Source organism: Asterias rubens, chromosome 17, assembly GCF_902459465.1.
Source record: "Asterias rubens chromosome 17, eAstRub1.3, whole genome shotgun sequence".
NCBI classification, from domain to species: domain Eukaryota; kingdom Metazoa; phylum Echinodermata; class Asteroidea; order Forcipulatida; family Asteriidae; genus Asterias; species Asterias rubens.
This window is the reverse complement of record NC_047078.1, coordinates 2,246,582-2,269,833: the sequence shown is the minus strand read 5'-3', so window position 1 is coordinate 2,269,833 and position 23,252 is coordinate 2,246,582. Positions and strand designations below refer to the sequence as shown.

The 23,252-nt window shown below is 39.4% G+C and overlaps 2 protein-coding genes across 2 annotated transcripts; both read right to left on the bottom strand.

Annotated features, from left to right (window-relative positions):
* Nucleotides 1-2,174: 2,174 nt before the first annotated feature.
* On the bottom strand, nucleotides 2,175-14,905 carry LOC117301636 (upstream stimulatory factor 2-like). The gene is made up of 8 exons (XM_033785654.1): nucleotides 14,787-14,905; nucleotides 10,392-10,435; nucleotides 9,640-9,710; nucleotides 8,566-8,709; nucleotides 4,815-4,974; nucleotides 4,499-4,586; nucleotides 3,724-3,874; nucleotides 2,175-3,363 (listed from the first exon to the last, which is right to left on the bottom strand). Exons 1-8 carry the CDS (start codon nucleotides 14,816-14,818, stop codon nucleotides 3,142-3,144), a joined length of 912 nt encoding a protein of 303 aa, XP_033641545.1. The 5' UTR covers nucleotides 14,819-14,905; the 3' UTR covers nucleotides 2,175-3,141.
* Nucleotides 14,906-16,772: 1,867 nt separating this feature from the next.
* On the bottom strand, nucleotides 16,773-18,544 carry LOC117301572. Its single transcript, XM_033785600.1, has 3 exons — nucleotides 18,332-18,544; nucleotides 17,637-17,768; nucleotides 16,773-17,177 (listed from the first exon to the last, which is right to left on the bottom strand). The coding sequence occupies exons 2-3, from the start codon at nucleotides 17,704-17,706 to the stop codon at nucleotides 16,885-16,887; spliced, it is 363 nt and encodes a 120-aa protein (XP_033641491.1). The 5' UTR covers nucleotides 17,707-17,768; nucleotides 18,332-18,544; the 3' UTR covers nucleotides 16,773-16,884.
* Nucleotides 18,545-23,252: the final 4,708 nt, after the last annotated feature.

The window sequence follows — 23,252 nt, the reverse complement described above, 5'->3', positions numbered from 1 at the left end:
GACATTAAAAATTTCTCACTGACACTGCTCAGCGAGCAATGGAGCGTGATTTATAGTGCATTCAAGAATCATTCATTTTGCTACCACTCCCTCCATTCTCAACCACCCAAGTCACAATAGGCTTAGCACAAAGCAAACACGTCAGCGCAGTCAGTGCATTCTACGAGTTTTAGAATATTAATTCCATAAAAGGACACATCATGCATGGAACCCTTTGTTGCGGCGTTGCGGTAAACGTAGACGTCCACTAACTATTAAAGCTCATTATTTTGCTGTTTTTGTTTATACATGTTATAGGTGCTACACCCTGTGTAGTCAACCCATATTGCAAAAGCTAAATTTAGTACAATGAAAGATTTACCTGCACCATAACCGCATGTTGATATAAAACAAATCGCGTAGATTCTTTTACTGAAACGACCGCTAATACGAGCTCAGAGATACGTAGAAACTTAACCGATTAGTGACTGACGTCGTTCTTCTAATGCGCATGACGTCAGTTCAAAAAAGGAAAAATACCACGTGTTCCCGAAAATGCACTGGACACTATTGGTAATTACTCAAAATACTAACAGTTAGCTAGAAACTTACTTGGTAAAGAGCAATGGAGAGCTGTTGATAGTATAAAACATTTTGAGAAAACGGCTCGCTCATCTGGAGTAAAATAGTTTTAGTTTTAAAGGGGGTAACTTCTCACTAAAATAATTGAATCTGATAAAATACTTCACTTCATGCCTGAAGCCTTTTATGTTCTTTCTGTAGTCTCTTGCAACCTCGATGACCAATTGGGCCCAAATTTTCACAGGTTTGTTATTGTATGTTTATGCTGTTGTAATTGCCTGCAAAGGATGATTACAGTTTTTAAAATTGAATTGAATAGAATGTTGCAATGCACCAAGTGAGAATAACAACAATTTCGCAAAAAGTGTCCAGTGCCGCAGAGGCAGTGGACACTATTGGTAATAATTACTCAAAATAATTATTTAATAGGGAGAGGTTGGTAGTATATATAAGACATTGTGAGAAACGGCTCCCTCTGAATTGACATAGTTTTCGAGAAAGAAGCAACTTTCCACGAATTTGATTTTGATAAATTGAGGTCTCGAAATCAAGCATCTGATTATTTTTAACACAGTTGGGGGATCGTGCCTTTTCTATTGCAGCACCTAGGATGTGGAATAGAATGTAGGATGTGGAATCATCTTCCTCAGAACATCAGGCAATCTTCTTCATCAGAAAATGTCAAAACTTTGCTTAAATCTCATCTTTTTTCAAAAGCCTACTGTACGGCGCTATGAGCAACAACTGTTGGATTAGCACCTTATAAATTTAACGATTGATTGATTGATTGATTGATTGATTGATGAATTACAGACTCCATTGTAAACACAAAATTTAACAATACTCTGTACAGTTGCTTTATTCAATGTATACTAAAAACTCAATTATTTCATCAATTTACTTATAAATAAACATGGGGGAAAACAGAAAGTTTTACCAGAAATAATTACTATTGTCGAGATCGAACGCAGGCAGTGACAGTCTTTCATTTTGAAATTAAATTCTATTAAAGCAAAAAGCACATGTACAAGTGGGAGTGGTACACTAATTGTTCTTATCCAGATTTAAAAAGATCAACAGAGACACACATTATTCTAAAAGAAAAACCCATTTAAACTTGGAAAATGATCAATACACCCTGAACAAATGTATTAAAAAAGCTGCAACCTTTTTGAATCGTTTGTTTTTATGAAAACAAAAGTAAACATATAAGCTTGATGCTTTGGTTTTTAAAGGGCCAGCCGTCAATTTCACAAAGAGTTAGGACTCGTCTTATCTCGAGTTAGGACGAGTAACTCTTTCTAACTTAGGACTAATCTTAAGGTCTGCATGCTACAGTGCCGGGTTGGGACTCGTCCTAAGTCCTAAGATTAGTCTTGAGTTAAGAAGAGTTTTGTGAAATCGACGGCAGGAACCCCAAGTCATTATCCTTGGTTAAGGGCACCTCTATGAGGAATATTCTACTTGTGGGGCACCAAGGCAATGACCAGGGGCAACGATGACATTGCCTCCACTATCTCCACTAAAGGGCAACAGGGCTCAACTTCATAAAGCCTGTAAGCACAATAACTTGCTATGCACAGAAAATTATTGCTTAACAAAAAAATAGGTTTAAAATTAAGTTAAATTACATTTGCTTAGCAAATAAATATATGTGAAGCAGTATTTTCTGCTTAACAGCTTTATGAGATTGGACCCATGCATGAGACAGTAAATGTTAGGAGTACAAACTTTACATTAGAAATAATTGCATGTTTATATAGTGGATGCCTATCTGGAAAAGGATTTTCTTTGAACTGTTGAAAGAGCTGTCATTTCAACCCAATAAAACCAGGAATTATTTCGAAATTTGAGAAGGTAAAACAACAAAAGTGTAACTATTTTTCCGCCAACACCGGACGACAAAGTTCCATTACCTTCCAGTGAAATTCTAAATTAGCTTGTGTAAACAATAACTTTTCCTTTTAATAACGTTTCATAAAACTTAATATTTACACTGACATGGTGTTCATGTCCCCTTCAGATCTTCTGTCAAAGAATCTTTCAAATCAGACGTGGAGCAGGAATGTTTCTACTTGTGAAACTATCTTTGAAACATCAGACTGGTGGATCCATTTCATGGACTTTTTAATCACTTTTATCCGCTAGCATTACAAATACAGATGCCCTGTTGTTACTCTGATGGGGAGAGTCTATAAAACCTTCACTGAAAACAAAATGTGCCCCTAAAATTGAACTGTATGATAACAAATCTGAGTAAGTGAAAAGAGGAGAGGACCTTAAATAAATAGTTACAAGATATGGTGTAGCAGTTCATCTTCAATGGACACTTATTTGCTCCTTGAGAACGCCACCTGAAATCGACCTCTTGATCGCAGTGCAATCATCTTCTTTAAGAGTTTGTCTTCCATACAGACCTAGCCTGAGACAGTGGAAGCGCAAATAGCCTGGTTTCTTTTCACTTCTCAATGCTATAATGAACATTGCAGTCAGGGCTACAGACACATTATGGCAACCTCAAGATGTGTGTTTATAAATACAAAAAAACGCACGGATGGTTTCTACGTTTTTTCGTTTGTTTTAGGAATTGTCCATTGCTACACTCACTATCTCAATGCCGTGTTGCTGTAACTGTGTCCTCAACAATGTGTTCTCATTCTTAAGCTCTTCCACCTGTTGCCGTAGTAACTCGTTATCGACGGAGACGCGCTCATGCTCTTTCACCGTGTCTGCCATGCGTGCGTTGGAGGATCTTAATTCATTGATGAAGTCGCAGGTTTTTGAGAGAATACCACCTTTGCTCTGGATTAAAAGAACAAACAAAAAGTCAGCAATCAGCAAAAATATTCAGATCAACTGGACAAGTCAATTTATACCTACTGGGAAAATTTAACCCTTAGGGCGATCCCCTGGCTGCCGCTTCCCAGGTTGTATCGTAAACTTGGGTACGATGCCTGGCAATACGGCAGTCACAGGCTGATTGTGATTGACACCCCCAAAACAAAGATACTGCCAAAAAAGGGAAACTGCCAACATAGGGCTAGAACAGCTCAGTTGGTTGAGCGCCGGCAATTAATCCAGAGGTCCTTTGTTCAAATCCTGCACTAGTAAATTTATTCTTTGTTCAACTCAAAATCTCTTTGTAAAAAAACGGCTGCATACCTGTGACTTGGACTGGTCCGTTGCGCAATCAGGCACGAGTTTTGAAAGTCTGACAATCCAATTATTTATCTTGTCTCGTCTTCTTCGTTCCACTTCATTATGTGTCGCTCTTCGTCTGTCGTCTCTTGCAGTACGTGCTCCGTCGATTTTACTGTTGGAATAAAGAGAAGAAAAAAAAATAACAATAATCATAGACAGACTAAATAAAGTGTTCTGAGACACAGAAATTGAAATGATTTAAAAGTTCACAGTGGGTTCAGCTCTTGCAGTACGTGCTCCGTCGATTCTACTGTTGGAATAAAGAGAAGAAAAAAAAATAATAATAATCATAGACAGACTAAATAAAGTGTTCTGAGACACAGAAATTGAAATGATTTAAAAGTTCACAGTGGGTTCAGCTCTTGCAGTACGTGCTCCGTCGATTCTACTGTTGGAATAAAGAGAAGAAAAAAAAATAATAATAATCATAGACAGACTAAATAAAGTGTTCTGAGACACAGAAATTGAAATGATTTAAAAGTTCACAGTGGGTTCAGCTCTTGCAGTACGTGCTCCGTCGATTCTACTGTTGGAATAAATTGAACACACAAATCAAGAACAACATGCAGAGACAAACCAAAAGCAGTTTGAGAAACTGAAATTATTTGGACTTAAAAGCACGTGTTTATAGCTGTATACTCCCCAGGGAGCTGAGATGGTTTAAGAAATGAATTAAATGGCCCAGTGACAAAGGGGGTATGATGTTGGAGAGCTTTGATAAAGAATTAAAACTTACGGAGCAAAGGAATGAGTTCGAGGAGCTATTGTTCTCTGTGCAGCTCCTTGGAGGACATCTTGCGGTGACATCATCACGTAGAACTGACCTGTGAATAAATGACATAGTTGGTTGTTACAAACAAAGCATACTAATAACAGGCCATGATTATCAAACAGAAAGTAAACATTTGAACACAAAAACAAGACTGCTGGACTTGTCATGTCGGCTGTTTACAGGGACCTGCGATAAAATCACTGGCCTCATGCCTGTGGTCCAGAGTTAATCTCGAGCCCTGTGACAAATGTGTGAGGGGGGTACGAGGATTGAGCCTTACCTCCAGCTGGGTTAGCGTTGGCTAACGTCGACTCTGTCTGCTGGGTGATGACGGTAGGGTCGGTAGCGACGGCCGACGTTGGGAAGTACGTGAATCTCGTCTCACCAGATTGGTTATCCGATGTCGGGCTGTCTCCATTACTAAACGGACTCTGGATGACCTGAACGACATCAGGAGAAACGGCATTAAAAAATGGTAGAAAAATTACACCAGTGACAAGAAATAGCGGCACTTTTTGGTTTTGGCCTTAAGGACCTTGTCACACGAGGCAACTTTTACAGGCAGCTTGGAGGCAACCAACTGCACTGCATGCTACGTGTACCGCATCACTTTGATAGCATGTGTAATATTTCAAACAATGTCTAACGAGCCCCAAGAAAGGTATGTGAATATTCAAATGTGAATACGCCTTTTCTTTTTGAGATTGCCTGGAACTGGTTGCCTGTAAATTGCCTCGTGTGACCTTATTTGATTGTGAAAAAGCACTGCATAAAACCCTCTACCTACAAAGTTACCCCTACTATTTTTAAATACTTGATTATGCAAAAGTATCTTTTACTCATTAATGTTTTTAAAATATCTCTTGGTTTATCTACCCTATACCATGTATACCATCTACATGTACAAACATCGTTCCAAAGTTGAATGGCCAGGCTTAATTCCATCATCTACTGTAATACATTTGCCAAATCAACCAAGAAACCCTGAGAACAAGACTTCACCTCCAATTACTGGGGGTCCAATCACTCGGGTGAGCCCCTGACAAGAGCTAATCAAACGATCACACTCGCCCTCCCGTGGTGACGGCATGCACCTCAGGTCACCCCCAAGTGACCCACTCCACCAGCAGGGCACTGGGGGCTGACCCGGGTGAGCCCATTCAAAGCTATTTGAACGTACCGGGGCAGACCGGGGTCGACCCAGGGAAGCTAAACGAACGCACCCACCATAATTGTAAACAATTGAGATTTTGCCCAAGTGACATTCATTTTATCAATAAACTTGTAATGGCCACACACAGTGGGACAAGATTGGCCGATGGAGTTTAAAAACATGAAGTATCTTCATCCAGTTTAACAACAATTAAAGCTGCTGTTCCTCAATAAAACATATCAAGAATGAAGTATGACTCATTAGAACTAATCTTGTAGGAAACTAGTCTTCAATCTGTCTTGGATGCCTTCAAGATAAGCCCGGGAGTTCCTATGAGGCATCACACAGCTATATTTAGACGGGAAAGGCAGATTTCCTATGTATTGTCCAAAATCTCCTAAATAAAAATCTCGTTTTCCCAAAGAAGGGGGGGGGGGGTGGTTCTCCACAGTACTTCAAAGGTAGAAACAAAATTTTTGTGAGACTCTTAAATAGCACACATATCCAAATAGAATGATGACTTAAAGTTATCTCTGAAATTTTAACTGTTTTTTCGCTCTTTTGTTTACTTTCGGTTGGGTCCTTCACACTCGCGTTCTTTTTGTATTTTAGGGCCCCGGCTGGTCTGGCACAATGCTAAAACTATCAAAATTTGGGCAGTGGCTAGGGTATTTCAGGTCCTGACTGGACTTATTTGGTTAACGGACTTATACTGGTCCACTGTTAAAAGGGCCCAGGGCCCAATTTCATAGAGCTGCTGAGCACATAAAATTTGCTAAGCATGAAATTTCTTCCTTGACAATAACAGGATTACCAACCAAATTTCCGCGTGATTAAGCAAACAGCAACTAAATACCAGTAACAAACAATATGCAACAAATGGAAATATGGTTGGTAAACCTGTTTTTCAAAGGAAGAAATTTCATGCTAAGCAATGATTTTTGCTTAGCAACTCTATGAAATTGGGCCCTGTGATCTAGTAGGTATTTCACGCCCTGACTGGACATGTTCACTTGTTGGTTTACTGGCCCAAACCTTAAACTACTTGGTACTGGCCAACTTTCCAGTGGGCATTTCACTCTTGTTCAGCTGATGAAGGGTTACTGACCTATGCCAAAACTTTTGGCCTCCAACCAGTGGGTCAGTGGCTATTTCAAACCCATTACTCATGACACAAATTAAACCAATTTCTGACTCCTGTGTTCAAAGCAAGACAAGTACACCATGGACCCGCCCACATTTCTCCAGTTCCATTTTACTTAAAGGAACACGTTGCCTTGGATCAATCGAGTTGGTCTTTGAAAAGCGTTTGTTATAAAATGCATATAATTAGAAAGATATTTTTAAAAGTAGAATATAATGATCCACACAAGTATCACTCGAAATTGCGTGGTTTTCCTTTTAACTCGTCGACTAACGCGGTCGTCCATTTATGGGAGTCAAATTTTTGACTCCCATAAATGGCCGACCTTTTTAGTTCGCAAAGTTAAAGGAAAACCACGCAATTCCGAGGCAAATTTGTGTGGATCATTGTATTCTACTTTTAAATCATCTTTCTAGCCAATATGCATTTTATAACAAACGGTTACAAACGCTTTTCAAAGACCAACTCGACCGATCCAAGGCAACGTGTTCCTTTAATTTAGTCTTGTTGTGAAGCCAAGGAGTCTCAGAAAAGCAAACTTGATTACTGTAGTAGCCAAGAACCCAATGGAGAGAGGAAAAGAAAGGAAGAAAGTTCCAATTCTAGATTTCGAAGAAAACCCCAATAGAATTACTCTAGAGAAAACCGACGCAGTCAGGTAGGGACTCAAAACCCAATTCACTTAGTATACCCCCAGAGTGATTCGAACCAGAGTCCTAGAAGTGGAAGGCAAGGAAAAAGAGCACTACGCCAACCCGACCTCCCTGACTCAACCACTGACAGAAGGAAAGAAACTTATGATCCCAGCTTTCAAAGAGAGCAAAATAAAAGTGTAAATTTCTCCAGTGGCAGATCAGTGGTTGGGTGGAGCATGTTGTTATGAATCACCATGTTGACTGTAATTTGGCAGGAAAATGTCCGTCCATCAACATAATTGGGCTTTTCCCGAAAGGCCTATAGCGGAGATATCGCAGATGAGGTTTTGGTTTTTAATGAGATGGGATTTTCATACAAGAATAGGTGATTAAGTGGTTTGGATCTTTGACTAATCTAAGATAACATGTTTGTTAGATAAAAAAGTCATTGTGTAATGAACACTCTAGTCAATGGGATTTGAGGCATTGTAAGGTGAAGTATCAATGTAAAACTGGTTTGCGGTAACATCATCTACTTGCTAGGTAGGTTTTGTTCCTTAAACAGAACTTGTCTTGCATTCTACTATCGCAGAGTAGATTTTACCGAAATTGGAAGTAGGTAAAGCCTTACGGCCATTTGCAGCCGCTCTGGGCCTTTCTGTACGAGTCATTTGATACCACGATGGACTCTTAAGGGTGAAGGGAAGGGGGAGGAATGGGAGAAGGAGAGGGGAACTTAAGGGATATAGCCCCCGTGCACTGATGAGTTGTGCACGCTTGAAAGGCTATCATTGGCTGAGAGTCGTGCGCAGCACGCACACGCGTGTATTGTTTGTCATCAGAGATGGTGGTCAATGACGTCATATGCAATCCATCTTCTTTTATTTTATGCAAGTCGCCAGACACACAAGGCCTGAAGGCCACTTCAAGGTGTGGGCTACAATTATTTTTGTCCAGAGGTCGTTGCCACCTACTTGTAGGGCTGAACCAGGGTTACTCCTTTTGCTGGACAATATCAACTTTGGTCGCTGCCTCGCTACTGTTAAGGGATGATGCGTCAAAGGAGGGTGGGGAAGGGAGCCGGGGAGAGGCTACTAACCTGGGTAACTGCTTGGGCACCTTGAGGGAATGATGTTGTCGTGACTACATTGACTGCGGGATTACTGTTATTTGCATCGGGATCAACTTGGACGACTCGATACGTTACTTGACTCTGTCCATTACTGTCTGTTCTGAATTGATACTACAGAATAGAAAACATTGCGGAACATCATTAACTCCTATTTACTGTGTATGAAAAATTTTGTAGTTTGGATCTGTCTGATTTGTGGCTATGGATACAGCCCTGATAACTCTCAGAGGCAACTTGGGACAATGGGAGACTTTGGAACACTAGGTGGCAGCAGACTTACCAGGTAAATTTCCATTGTTTACATAGTTCTGAGCATGCGTAAATGACCGACAACAATGGATTTTACCTGGTAAGTCTGCTGCCACCAAGCGTCCCAAAAGTCTTCCAGTGCCTTCATTGCTTGCCCTGGTGCCCCTTGAAATGTTCAAGTAGAAATTGGGCGGTGAATGTTTCAAATGTTTGTAATTCTAAAATGAGAAAAAAAAGTTAGCTGTTGCAAACTGTTCAGCAGCCAAATTAATGGCCAGACTAGAAAGACTCTACTAGTGTTGAAATGTCAAGTGGTCATTAAAGGCACTGAACACTTTTGGTAATTACTCAAAATAAGTGTTAGCATAAAAACTTTCTTTAAGGCAGTGGACATTATTGGTAATTACTCGAAATAATTGTTAGCATAAAAACTTACTTAATAACGAGCAATGGAGAGCTGTTCATAGTATAAAACATTGTGAGAAACGGCTCCCTTTGAAGTAACGTAGTTTTTGAGAAAGAAGTTATTTCTCACTAAAATATTTGAAGGATTTTGAGACCTCACACGTGAGGTCTCAAAATCAAGCCTGAAAGCACACAACTTCGTGTGAAAAATTGAGTTCAAATTTCCACAGGTTTGTTATTTTGTGCATGTTGAGATACACCAAGTGAGAAGACTGCCGCTGGTCTTTGACAATTGCTAAATCCTAAATGTGAAACTCATCAGGTAAGTTTTTTTGTTAATAAAGTATGTTTCCTGCTTTTGAAAAGTAGGAGAGACTGTGAACTTACAATGTTATCTGCTGAAAAAGCTCCTGAGTTGGCGATAACTGTTGGGTCATCGGACGCTGATCCCATATCTCCTGTAAAAAAAATTTTTAAAATAAACAAAATACTTAGAAGCCCGTTTACTTGCATTTTGAAGTGTAATTTGGAGATTGGTATGCGAAATTCACTACATGAAACAAGACCACTTCTAGAAGCCGTCATGTTTGCGGTCAACGATAATGTAACTTAAGGAGAGTTTCCCTTAACTTTTGCTTTTACTCGCCGGCCGGACTCGTCAACCAAAACTTTGAGTCTCCCACAAGTTTGTTTTCAGTAGCCCACATGTATAAAAATGCACACCTTCGCAAACCAGACTTGAAGCTGAAAGTCGAAGCTGGAAGTCGAAGCCGCGAGCTCAGCTAGCAAAGTACGACAGTGGTAAAAAGTCACTTTTGTCAAGTCCAAGTCAAAGACGGCCCTGATACTTCACGGAGGCAACAAAGCGAGTTGCCTCCATGCCCCCTGGTCATTGCCTTGAAATGCTCCAGTAGAAATTGACATTTTCCTGATAGGTTGCCCTTTACCAAGGAAAAAATGCCTTGGTGCCTACACTGCCTTAGCCCTTTCAAAATAAGTATGAACGGGCCTGCCAAGTCAAGTCACAAGTCAATGATGAAAGCTACAAGTCAAGTCACAAATAAAAAATAGTGACTCTAAACGACTTGAGAAGTAACATGATTCAACCACTCTAAAAATTAAACATCGTTTCCACTTACCGTCATCCTTTCCCTGTAACTCTTGGTCACTTTTGTCGTGTCCACTGCAAAAGAAAAAAATCATTATGAATGAAAAATCACAGCTTAACATTTTTTCGATGGGACAAATTTTCATTACTACCCAAGAACCATTTTTAAAATCTTCTTACTCTTTTTTACACTCAAAATATTTTCTATAATTTGTCCGATGTAAGTGGCGAGTAAGTAGCAGAATATATTCCTTCATTTTTTATCTCTAAATCAAAATAAAAACCAAAAAAATATGGCGTTAAGATATTGTCAATAAAACAGTCAAATTGTAGAGACCAGTAAGCCAAAATAATAGTACCTGTTAATTTCACCATTTACAGCCATTATTTTGATCATAAAATCCCCTTATTCACGAGCGGCGCAAAAAAATGAGAGGTTCTTAACGTCTTGACCTCCAAGCTCACATCTCCAACAGCGAGTTGAAAATGATGGCTCACAATCAAATGATCCGATAAATAAGTTACATTCGGCGTCTCAGAAACCATTCTTGTTGAGCCGCGTCTGGTCGCAGTCTCATCAAATTTGATACATTCATGCTTCGTTAGGACAACGTGACCCGAGCCTAAGAATACCAGATAAGTCATAATTTCTTCTATTTTTACGCCGCGAAGGGTACAGTCATGAAATGTTCTTAAAATAGTTTTGTACTACTTGAAGTATTGGCATAATTTTCTCAAGGGTAGCCGAAAAGGTTTTTTTTTCCCGCCTGCAAAGCTCCTTGGCTGTGTTCACTTATTACTACAGGAAGTGTGTCATTACAACCCACCTCCAACTGAATGAAGTCACTGCTTTGCTGGTAGTTGATTGGCTAAGATGAGGCAATTGTAACTTTGGGTTGGACCATTGTCATAATCAAAGGGGTGATTGGTTTTAGTGTCTGTGCTCACTTATTACTACAGGAAGTGTGTCATTACAACCCACCTCCAACTAAATGAAGTCAACTGCTTTGCTGGTAGATGATTGGTTAAGATGAAACATTCATAACTTTGGGTGGCACCATTATAGGGAATGAGGGGTGATTGGTTAAGTAATCTAATAAGACATTCAGGACGTGATGCACATTGTAGAGCTGAATGGTAATGACCACCTGACTGAGTCCCTACTCACATGTGACTGTGAATGGGAGAGTGAGGTTTAATCTCTAGGCAATTAAAAACCCTGCCATCGTAGACAAGTCTTCACCTTACACTCCAAGAGTTAGCGATAAGGACAAGGTTCACTGACTCACAGGAGAAATTCAACCTATTTATTAGTTCTAGGATAAGACCTAGGCCGTGACCGAATTAGCGGCTACAGCTACGGCTAGATTTCCTATGCGTTGAGGTATAGGACGTCCTTAGCAACACCCTTAGCAATAGCCGTAGCCGCCAATTCAAATTTGGCCTAAGAGTGGGCAAGTCCTATACACATCTTATCGCTCTAACACAGTGAAGTGAAAGCGAACAGACTCTGTACTAAATGGTGTTTGAAGCTTTGCATGGTGTGGAGAATAATTGTAACTATAAATATAAATGTGAACCGTAAACTTGCGGATACAACCATGGGTAAAGTCTCTTTTGAAGGAGTGGTGGCTCTGAAAAGAGCTGGTTTGGTCTCGACGTTTCGAACAGTATACTCTGCTCGTCTTCAGGAGACGAGCAGAGTATCTCCAGATTTCGAACAGTATACTCTGCTCGTCTTCAGGAGACGAGCAGGGCATACTGTTCGAAACGTCGAGACCAAACCGGCTCTTTTCAGAACCACCACTCCTTCAAAAGAGATTTTACTCATGGTTGTACCCGCAACTTTACTATTCATATTAATAAATATAGTTACTCTTAGACTCCGAACTAAAGCCAGGCTGTCATACTTCCTGTGAATTCAAATTTTTACGTCACAAATTCGCAACAAAATTCGCAACAAATAATCAAAATTCACTTTGCAACCGGCCTTAACCTGTGTGCCAAGCATCCAAAGCGCAGCAACTGTCAGAATTCTCCCCCGCCCCCTCCCCCCTGTCCCAAAGAAGACAAAAACTTGCTAGGCATCTTTGTGAAGGGAGTTTAAGGTAATTGAGAGTGCTTTGTATCATCATACAAATAGGTTTTTAAAAACCTATTAAGTATGGTAAAACATTTTTTACTGCAGTGGGGAGGAAGGGAGGAATGTGGAGCTTTGTTGCTGTGTGGGCACCACACTCCCAAGTTCTGGACAAATGGTGATTGTGCCACTATACTGTGTGTCCCCCCCCCCCCCCCCCCCCCGCCTTTATCTGAGAGGAGATCGGTGAGCACTCTCAACCCCTTGAACATGACACGCCATCACAATGTGAAGCCCCTGATGGTAACTCATTAAAAATTACAAGTCAAGTTTCACCGACTATTATTAGATCCTTGCCATTTGCCTGGCAGAGCACACTTTTAGTTTTTCGGGCAAGTCATCTATTGCCATGCCTCTCTCGCTCTCTCTAGTTGACCGAGGTCGGAATCATGTTGAGGCTCGCCCATCCCTGTCGATCTCTCATTAGGTTGGGAAGATCAGCTTGAAGCACCCCGATGTCCCTGGCAATTACATCTCTATCTAGCTGTGCTTTTTGTCTTCCCCTGTTTCTCCTCCCATGTTCTGGTGACCAGGTGATAAGCTGAGAGACAGGTTCTTTGGTGTTTCTGTAAGAGTGCCCTGCGAGTCTCAGAGGGTTGCCATGATGCATATATTTATTTTTATTTTATTCAACTTCCAACAGCGCAAGCGCCAATTACAGGACGGATAAAAATATTTTTGAAGTAAACGATAAATTAATGTTCAAAACTGCAGCCTCAGACCCATATTCCTCACAACCCTCCAATTAGCATTGTTTAATTCTTATTTAAAGGCAGTGGACACTAATTTTGGGGGGTACTCAAATTAATTATTAGCATAAAACCTGAATTGGTATTACGAGTAATGGGAGAGGTTGATAGTATAAAACAGTGTGAGAAACGGCTCCCTCTGAAATGGCGTAGTTTTCGAGGAAAGAAGTAATTTTCCACGAATTTGATTTCGAGACCTCAGATTTAGAATTTGAGGTCTCAAAATCAAACATCTGAAAGCACACAACTTCGTGTGACAAGGATGCTTTTTTCTTTCAAAGTTATCTCCCAACTTCGATGACCAATTGAACTCAAATTTTCACAGGTTTGTTATTTTATGCATAATATATGTTGAGATAAACCAAGTGAGAAGACTGGTCTTTGACAATTACCAATACTATTGGCAATAGTGTCCAGTGTCTTTAATGTAGCTTGAAACATGGCTGTAAAGCAAACCCCTGCCAACAACATACATGTAGTGCCTCCTGCCTTTCTCCGCGGTGGATGGATGTCTCCCTCATGATGGACTCGGGTGACTGATCAGGCTCAAGCAATCTCAATTGCTTTTATATTTTGTTTACCTTTGGCAGCGAGTGTAATTTGTATTCTTTTTTTTTGGGGGGGGGGGTTGAGGATTGTAAGATTCGTGAAAATTTTGTCTGCCATTAGTGCTGTCACATATTTTTGATCAACATTTATTTTCAATCCCCCATTTCAAGTCTCTTGTTTACCATTAGATCATAGACCCATTCTGGGGCAAAATAGAAATAGGCCTACTACTTAAAAAAAAAAAAGAAGGGACATCTTTGATGCCAACTTATTTTAGAAGGAGTACAGCATCCCCGCATGGAGGTAGAATCGGTCTAGTTTACCACATCAGTTCTGTTTTATAAAAAAGTGGCAGCCAGGTTAATAAAGGTTTGACTTTTTTCCTATCTGACTCTGACGTTTCAGATGGAATCACTCAATTCAACAAAAAAAATGCAAAACTAATTCCAAACTTGCACAAACCCCAAGCATGGCAAGTAAAAAAAAAACAAGGTCATCAAACACGTTTTGTTGACTAAATTATAATAAAGTTCTTTTTTCATTTTTTAAAAATTAATTTAATTAATTTTAAGGTAAGCTGCGAACGCAAATGACCGGTTTATTATTATTTATTTAAAATCTATTTTTGCCTAAAAATGTAGTACTATCTGGATTTAACAAATATAACATTACATTGCCCCTTTATTATTGATCATTATTAGCACGGAAACCAATGTTTCTTTTTAATCACGAATTCCTCCAAAAATCAAACTTCACGACCCGCAACTTTTACATCCGACATGTCAATCAAATGCAGAGGAAAAAAAACGAACGCACAACCACAAGAAATATTTAAACGAACCCGGCCCAAATGCCGATGCAGCAGCTCGCCCGTCGCAAAAATCCAACTCACTTCCAACATCGAGAAAAAGGTTTCCGAATTTTCTCCCCAAAATTCCCTTAATATCTCCTCAGTTTCTATAGGAAACTAATCACTCATCGTTCTTACCTAGGCTCCAGAGCTTGTTCTAACATATCCATGTGGATTTGCCGAAACTTAGGACTGCAAACGAATCAGTGATGCTGGACAAAGTCACGGGGCCAAACACTGGGTCATGTGGGTGTACATGTGACATTGGATAAAAAGAAAATGGCTGACGTTTTTCAACGTTCCCATTCTACAGCGTATGTTCGTGTACCTTGATATAGGGTGATTTAGATCCTCATATCAATCCGCGATGTCGCAATTTTTTCAAGAAAAGTAACATTCTGTTCATGGTTTCATTGAAAAATGTGACCAACCACAAATTATGTACCATATTATTGTATAACTTGGAATTATTGTGGTTTTTGAGGCATCGTTTTGGGATCTATATTATATTGCGTAGGGTGATTGGTGATGTATCTGGGACGTGATGCGGTTGACCGTTCAGCAGCAGCTAGTTCGACAACGCTCTTGGTATGTACCACCTGATATTGGCCAATCACATGACAGGGATCCTGGCGTTGTCACACGTGGACGTGACCTAGTTTTTCCACAAACCCACCAGCCTTGGCATGCCCGTACAAGCCGAATTGCTCCATAGGTTTGAGACATGATGGAGTGGGCCGGGAGGGGCCGGGAGATAGTGGCGGTGACGTTTGGATATGGGACGGGCGGGGTGTAGAGTAGACTGGGCCCCTGTCTCAGGCGTTCAGGCTAGGTGTCGAGTTGATCATGCCCAGAGAACAGTGGGCCTAGATTTTGGGTACAAATATTTTGATCATTATACGAGACAGCTAATGTTAGGTCCGTCTGCTATATTTAATAAGCAATAGACATTATAATATATACCATTACCTCAGAATATATTTATTTAGAAAGAAGCAAAAAATACGCCAGACAAACAATAGACAGAGGCAGAGAAAAAAAAATACATTCGCCGATACTTCACTTATACATTTATTTTAACCAAACTATAAGATCAAAAACCAGCGAAATAAAAAAAGTAACGAGATAACTTGTGATAAAATAATGTACAGAGGCCCTATCACGTCACTGTCTTCTTCAAGAACACAACACGCAGTGACGTGTCACCCGACATCACCCGAGGTAAACAAACATTTAAATTAAATAATCTCAGACGGCTTTGTTTTATACATGTAGTCTCAAACTTGTTTTATTCATGATCCATGACTCCTCTAAAAAAAAATATACAAGTATGTTACATTACATGGCAAAATAAAATTGTTTGGTTGAAGTTCTATTAAAAAAAATGCAGACACCTACGGGTGGTGGCGGTCCTCCACGTCCCCGTGAGTTGGACTTGATTCAAGTCCCGTTCTCGTGTGAGAGGTCCCACAAGCATATTATACGCCCCAAATAGCAAACAGACCATATTCTGGCAATGGCACTGGATGGAGACTTGAGTCAAGTCTGTCGTGGGTTCCGCTCGGCCGACTGAAGTCTACATATTGTATGTTTATGTTTTAAATTTGGATTTTTAGACTCTTTTTATGAGGGGGGGGGGGGGTCTCGTCCCCTCTCCTGTTCTTGTTTTCCTCTAATAAAAACTTTTGTAGTCTGGTTCCCAGACCCCCAAATCTCCGACTAGGCTCTGAACAAGAGACGTCAAGGAATCTTTGATCAGGGGACCAGACTAAAACTTTTGCAGCTTTACGGTTGGCCATCACATGCATGGTTTTGGTTACTAAATCGCGGGCCAGCGAGGAGCGGTGTTTACATGAAAAATAACAGTTCAACTTTTAACAGTAGGCTATAGCTCTAGATTTAATCGTGGCCAAACTGACAGACGAATTCAATCATCATGATACCACAATCTTATGTTTTGTTCCTACTCAATGTCAACTAAACCGAGGCTGATAGGACAAACTAATAGGCTGGCACAAATAGTTTTGAGATGGCAAAAGGAATAGGAGACTTTCCAACGCTAGGCGGCAGCAGACATAAGGGGTAAATTTTCACTGTTTACGTAGTTCTGAACATGCGCATAATTCTGAGAACAATGGATTTACCCGGTAAGTCTGCTGCCCTCTATCGTCTCAGAAAGTCTCCCATTAAACATTATTTCAGTTTCTCTCTCCAGAAAAGGAGTGTCCGTTTTCTCTCAAGCGCATTCTAATGCGCATTGATACTTCATAATCAAATGATTCCCGATATCATCCCGCCCAAGTTCAAACATAACGTTAGCCAATTCAACGGCTGTTTCATGGGGAGCGTTCATCTTCAAACTCTTCGCCCGCCAGTCTCTCAGGGCAGCAAACAGTCGCTCATTCGGAGGGAAACCTCTTTCGATGCTGCCGATTCGAAATTCAGGGAGACCAAGTGATACCGCCATCATGCGCCAGTCTGTAGAAAGGGTGCCGGCTATTTGAAGTAGTTCTTGGTCACTGATGGGTCCTTTATTAAGAAAAGGGAAAATAAGTATAGGGTATTTTTTGTTTGGTAAGAAATGACAGTTTTGTAAAAAAAAAAATAATGATTGAACTTCTTCCGCTAGGAAGGGTTGATGATCGAAAATGTATGAACAAAATGTTTGGTTTTTAAATCAACTAGATTTACTACATTTGTTATACACCTATTATGGTGGCTTGAGAAAGAATTCATTCCTTCAACATTTGCTTTTATGGAATTCCTTTTCGTTTAGATGAGTCGTTTTATTGAAGTTGGGAAGCCCACAAAGAACTTTACAAAAAACATCCACCGATGGTTGGGGTATAAATAACATCTGTGAACAACACAACTTTTAAAACGTTAACCTATTAAAGTGATGTTGTTGTTGCTGTTGTTTTAGTTGTAAATTTGCTTGTTTTTTTGCTTCGTCTAAATTAATGTACATTACTTTTCCCACACACTCACCTATAGGCGCCTGTAACGGCACATCAGAGCAAATTCTGTAGTACGTTGTCGGGTCCCCGTAGCCTGGCATCCTGGTTTATGAAAATGACGTCACAGTGACGTGAGGTTCTTATTCCTGTTGGTAATGGTATACTGTGAAGGGATAAATACAAACGAATATTTAACGACTTGTTAAATTTTGGTTGATTTACAATGACTTGTGGATATGACTGAATATTTCACCATAAGCTAATGCCCCGTTTACAAACACCGACAGTCTATACCCTGCCACTGTGTCCCCAAAAAGCCATATATAATCCACGCATGAATTCTTAATGGTAGAATTCATTAATAATAACAATGAACGAAATTGCAGGATTGTGATTCAAGATAGGTCTACCACGAATCAGTTCAGAAACTCTGAATAAGTTTCCCGTAACCTTCCAAAAGTCCAACAGTGAACTGTTTCAGTTTCATAATAGAACAGCAAAATCACAAACTTTGTCAGAAAGTAAGTTTTGTCAGAGTAAAAGACTTTCATTCTAAACTTCGCCAGAAAGTTTGTCAGGGACCTGAAACTAAAACTTGTTCAATGATCATCACCATCACCTTGTAGCTTGGAAATCATGAAAACAAGACCAGAAACTGGCCCTCAAAAACAATTTAAAAAACCAAGATTGCAAAGAAATTCCGGATTGTTAAAACAGGACACTCACCACACACACACCAGTAAAACAGCAAGAAGGTACTTTTCTCGGCTGGAAAAATGCTCAGATAAAATAACTTTTAAACACTCAAGACAAATTGCTCCACAGTCGGAACACTAAAATACAGCTTAAACATTCGAACAGGCCAGTCAAATAAAAACTGTCTAAATTCGAAAATTTAGCGTTTTTTTTCGTGTAGAGTCTTGCTTGTGTGTGAACGTATGCGACGATAAGCACCTTGGAATATGTATGCGACACACATGCTGGAAAATAGCGCGTTGCGATGTAAACAACTTTTGGGTAGTCATGTGTTGTTTGATTAGGGTGTGTGCACAATGGTAATGCCCTTTGCCCCGCCCGCTGAGCCGATTATAACAGGCTTCAGAATCCAGAGTGTTTGATGAACGGTTTTACTCAAAGAATTGGGTGTTAGTGGAATACAAAAATCAATCATTTGGAGACAGGCGGGTCGAGGTCAGCATATCGCATAGTATCGACAACTGATGAAGTTTAACTCTGAAGAAAAGAAAACAAAGTAAATGGCTCGACGTGTCGTCCTTTAGCCGAGTACATTTCTCGATCGTTGTTTTTGTTGAAAAGTGTCTACCCTTATGCTATTATGGGGTCGAAACTTCATGACATTATCTCCTTTTTCCCATTTTGTTCCATAGTTTGTTTTGGTTGGTTAGCAGCTTGCAACAGCTTGTTCTGTTTTCTTATGAGTATTAATTACAACTAATAAAGGCCCCCACCCCCTTAACGGAAGAAACTATTTTATGAACACAGTACTCATCGCGGCGACTTACTAAACAAATATTCATTATTTGCAAAGAAAATGTACGCATGATTAAGTGAGTTTTTTTAAACTTAAATTTAAAGTTCTGTACCCCAGTCCAAATACTTTCAAAAATATTATTTTCTGGGTGAGTCACGACGAGTTTACAATGCTGTTCAAGACAATGAATAATCACAAACTGCAACAACAAAATTAAGTAGTTCATCGGTCATTTAATTAACATGCAAGTTGGAGTGCATAGAATTCATTGAAACAGTAACAGTTGACAAAACAATACAAGTGTGATTTCAGTGTGTGCGGAAAAAAAATAAAAAAATGAAAGAAAGATCTAGAATTAGAATGTCCGAAATTGTACTTCAAGAAAACATCACTTTCCATCCTAGAATTATGTCAAAGAAATCAACCTAGAACTCCCAAACCAGGAATAACCAAACTAACAAAGATGTTTTATGGCATTTTGTTGTTCCATTCTGGTTTGATCAAACGGGCATCTCAACTAATCAATTTGACAGAAGAAGAATTCCATTCCACAGGGTTTTATCTCCACTCTTTTCCACTTCAGAAAAACTCATTTTGAAAAGTGAAAATTTTTGAAAACTTTTACTTCTATTTCTGATACACCTTTCTGATGTACCTTTTGGTGTTTTTCTATTCCCTTCTTCTCACAAAATATTAAAACAGATAAACCCTTTTTGGAAAATTCCAAGATATTACTTAGATTTTTTCTTTTTGACAAGATGATCTTCTAGGTGAAATAAGAGATCTTCACAATGCAGGTGAGGTTAATTCCAAATCAGAATGACACTATCTGTCAAAAATAGACTGGTGCCAAAAGATGTTATGCCATTCTGCTCTGTTATTCTACATCATACCTCGGGGAACCTGACTGTATGTGAAGACTATTTATAGAAGTGATTTTCTCTGTCGCTACATTTCCCGAAAAAAAATAATAAAAAATAGAGGTAATTTATATGAATATAGTTCTACAAAGCGCACAGGCTAACCCCAGTGTGACCCCCTTGTGTTTACTCAGGTAGTAGTTGGTAGCCAAGGCTTAAGACCAAACCAAGGCCAGCTCTGTCCGAACCCCCTCCCCTCCCGCCAAGATATGAATGCAAAGATGACCATGCGCATACACACTGGTTCCTCCATCCTACCATCTCTTAGATTAACGTGCTTGTAAAAACTTATCCACATACATGACCTCTGTAAACTGACAACTAAAAAAACCATGGAGGCAGTCCAATTGAATTGAATGCTTCCAGAAAATATCAACGCTGTGTCGTCAATCAAAATGTGAGCATGAATCAGAAATCACTGAGATCTTAAAACAATGATCTGAATCAATTTGGATCAATCTCTGATCAATTCTCATAAACAAAAAGTTGCTTCTTGAGATTGAATCCTGACCCGACCTGAAATCCAACACAGCAAAGATTTGTTCAAAACAAAAATAATACTAATATTTCCGGATGATAAATTATTGCAATTTACCCACTGATTCACTCACTTGGATAACCAAACTCTAGTCCATCACACACTCTACTACCTCTTCACTACATTAAAACCTTATCCACAACTAAACATCATCAAATTCAACCGTCATTTCCACTGCTCCGTAGGTCTAAACCAGAACCTCTCAACCCACCCTCTTTAAAGTGGCGGGCATGCCACCACTCCTCACCCCAGCAATGCACTGCACATAACCTAAACCTCACAACCCTGTAACACATCTAGTCGCCCCCAACCTACAAAAGAAAATCATGCTGGCAACATGATGACATAATAGGGGAATCCCCAAGTCGATGTGTCACATGATTGTCAAGTGAAGGTCAAGTACAGGTCATCCACGAGTTGATGAAAGCAGACATTGTGACACCACAGTCCTGAACAGGACCAGGCCAAAACACACCCAGTCCTGGACACGCCCAGTCCTGGATACGCCCAGTCCTGGATACGCCCAAGCCTGGACACGCCAAGGACTGGACACGCCCAGTCCTAGACACACCCCCCTCTTTAAAATGCATGCCTTAGAAACGATGAGTGATTTTTTGAAATTTGAATTCCAGTATTCATCACATCCAATCTTGAAACAGGGAATACACCGTTCTGCCCTGAACACCTACAGAATGAAAGTTGAATATTTGTGAAAATGACAGCACAGAAATGAAGATTTTTTTTCTCTCTTTTGAAAACCAGTGGAAATAGAACACAATTGTGATTGGTATTCAATAAATAAAAACTATTATAGGCTGTACAATTCAAAACGATATATACATACATTTATACACAAATATACACAAATATACAAAATTATTTACAGTATTTAAACAATTTTTTTAAATAAAAATGGTACTCAATTGTTGCAAGGTTTAACGACAAGATGAATGGTTCAAAAGAGAGATTTTTTTTTTTATGAAATGAAAACTTGCCTGTTGGTAAAAAAACTGAATTATAGTGAGGGATTATTTAAATGTGTCACATCGCAGGTCCTGTATTTTAAACATCTCTTCAAACTATTTTGATCTTCCAGTTCAGTTTTTTATAAACAAGACAAATAATGCTGAAAAGGTGAACATTATTTGGACGGACTTTTAAATGAAAAAGAAAAAAAACCTTGGCGACCTACACCCAGATATCAGTCAAAAATCAGTATAAAAAATATGGTACTTACTTAATTTAAATATATGTTAATTATCTTATTTAAATAAATTACTGTTATATTGAAGAGATTTTATACAGTCTGTTTTACAAAGACTGTATTGTGAATATTCAGGGTATGGGTCACCCATAAGAACCAACGAGAAATAAATCTCAGAGACCTTCCGATAGAATAAATCTACCGAACTAAATGAATAAGAGATGCTGAAAAAGTATGTGTTTTTTCGAACCAAATACCTGAAGAAGGTATAAATTGTGTATTGAAACACAGCAGTACTGAAGTTTAAAAATTTTACTCAGACTTTTTTTTATTTTTTTTATTTTTACCATTAAATATACCAACAAACTAGCTACGACCATTCTGAAACTCAGTCAGAAACTAAATGCATACCCATTTATCAGGAACTACTCGTCCATGGCATTCACACGGTCAGAACTGTATCCATGGCAACAGACAGAAATCAACAACGTAAAAGGAAAAGCCTGCCCAATCACACCATGTAGTGAAACTATAACATCTGGTACCCAAACTCCAATCACTAGATCTTATGCTATCTGGCTGTCATTTTCTCGGCTCCATGCCGAGCAAAATGGCTGACACAGCCAGGTGCCTTTACATCGAGTCTGGTACCCATTCTTCTATTGATCTTATCTAATCCATCCACTACATGACAGCATAATTGAACAGCAAGAAACCAGTCTGCTGATATGAAATACAGAACGCTTGGTGAATATTTCACTCATAGTCGTCTCCCAAGCAGTTGAATAACGACAACAAAAAATAACGAAAAGTAAGGAAGAACTGTTGGTTAAAGAGAACTATGCAACGCCTCTGGCCCATCCAACATCAGAGAGGGACTTCGCGGGCAAACAAATTTCCAGACGGCTTTAAACTTATTTAATTATCTTGGAATGAAATGAAGCGACAGACAACGATCGTACTGATGAAAAAAAACTTTTAGATGTATAAAGTAATTTTTACTCAGACTTTTTTTAATTTGTTTTTAATGATTATAAATCATTAAAATTATTACTTAAAAACTAAACTATGACCATTCTGAAACTCAGTCAGAAACTAAATGCATACCCATTTATCAGGAACTACTCGTCCATGGCATTCACACGGTCAGAACTGTATCCATACAACAGACAGAAATCAACAACGTAAAAGGAAACGCCTGCCCAATCACACCATGTAGTGGAACTATAATATCCGGTACCCCGACTCCAATCACTAGATCTTATGCTATCTGGCTGTCATTTTCTCGGCTCCATGCCGAGCAAAATGGCTGACACAGCCAGGTGCCTTTACATCGAGTCTGGTACCCATTCTTCTATTGATCTTATCTAATCCATCCACTACACAAATGGCGTGATTGAACAGCAAGAAACCAGTCTGCTGATATGAAATACAGAACGCTTGGTGAATGTTTCACTTATAGTCGTCTCCCAAGCAGTTGATTAACGACAACA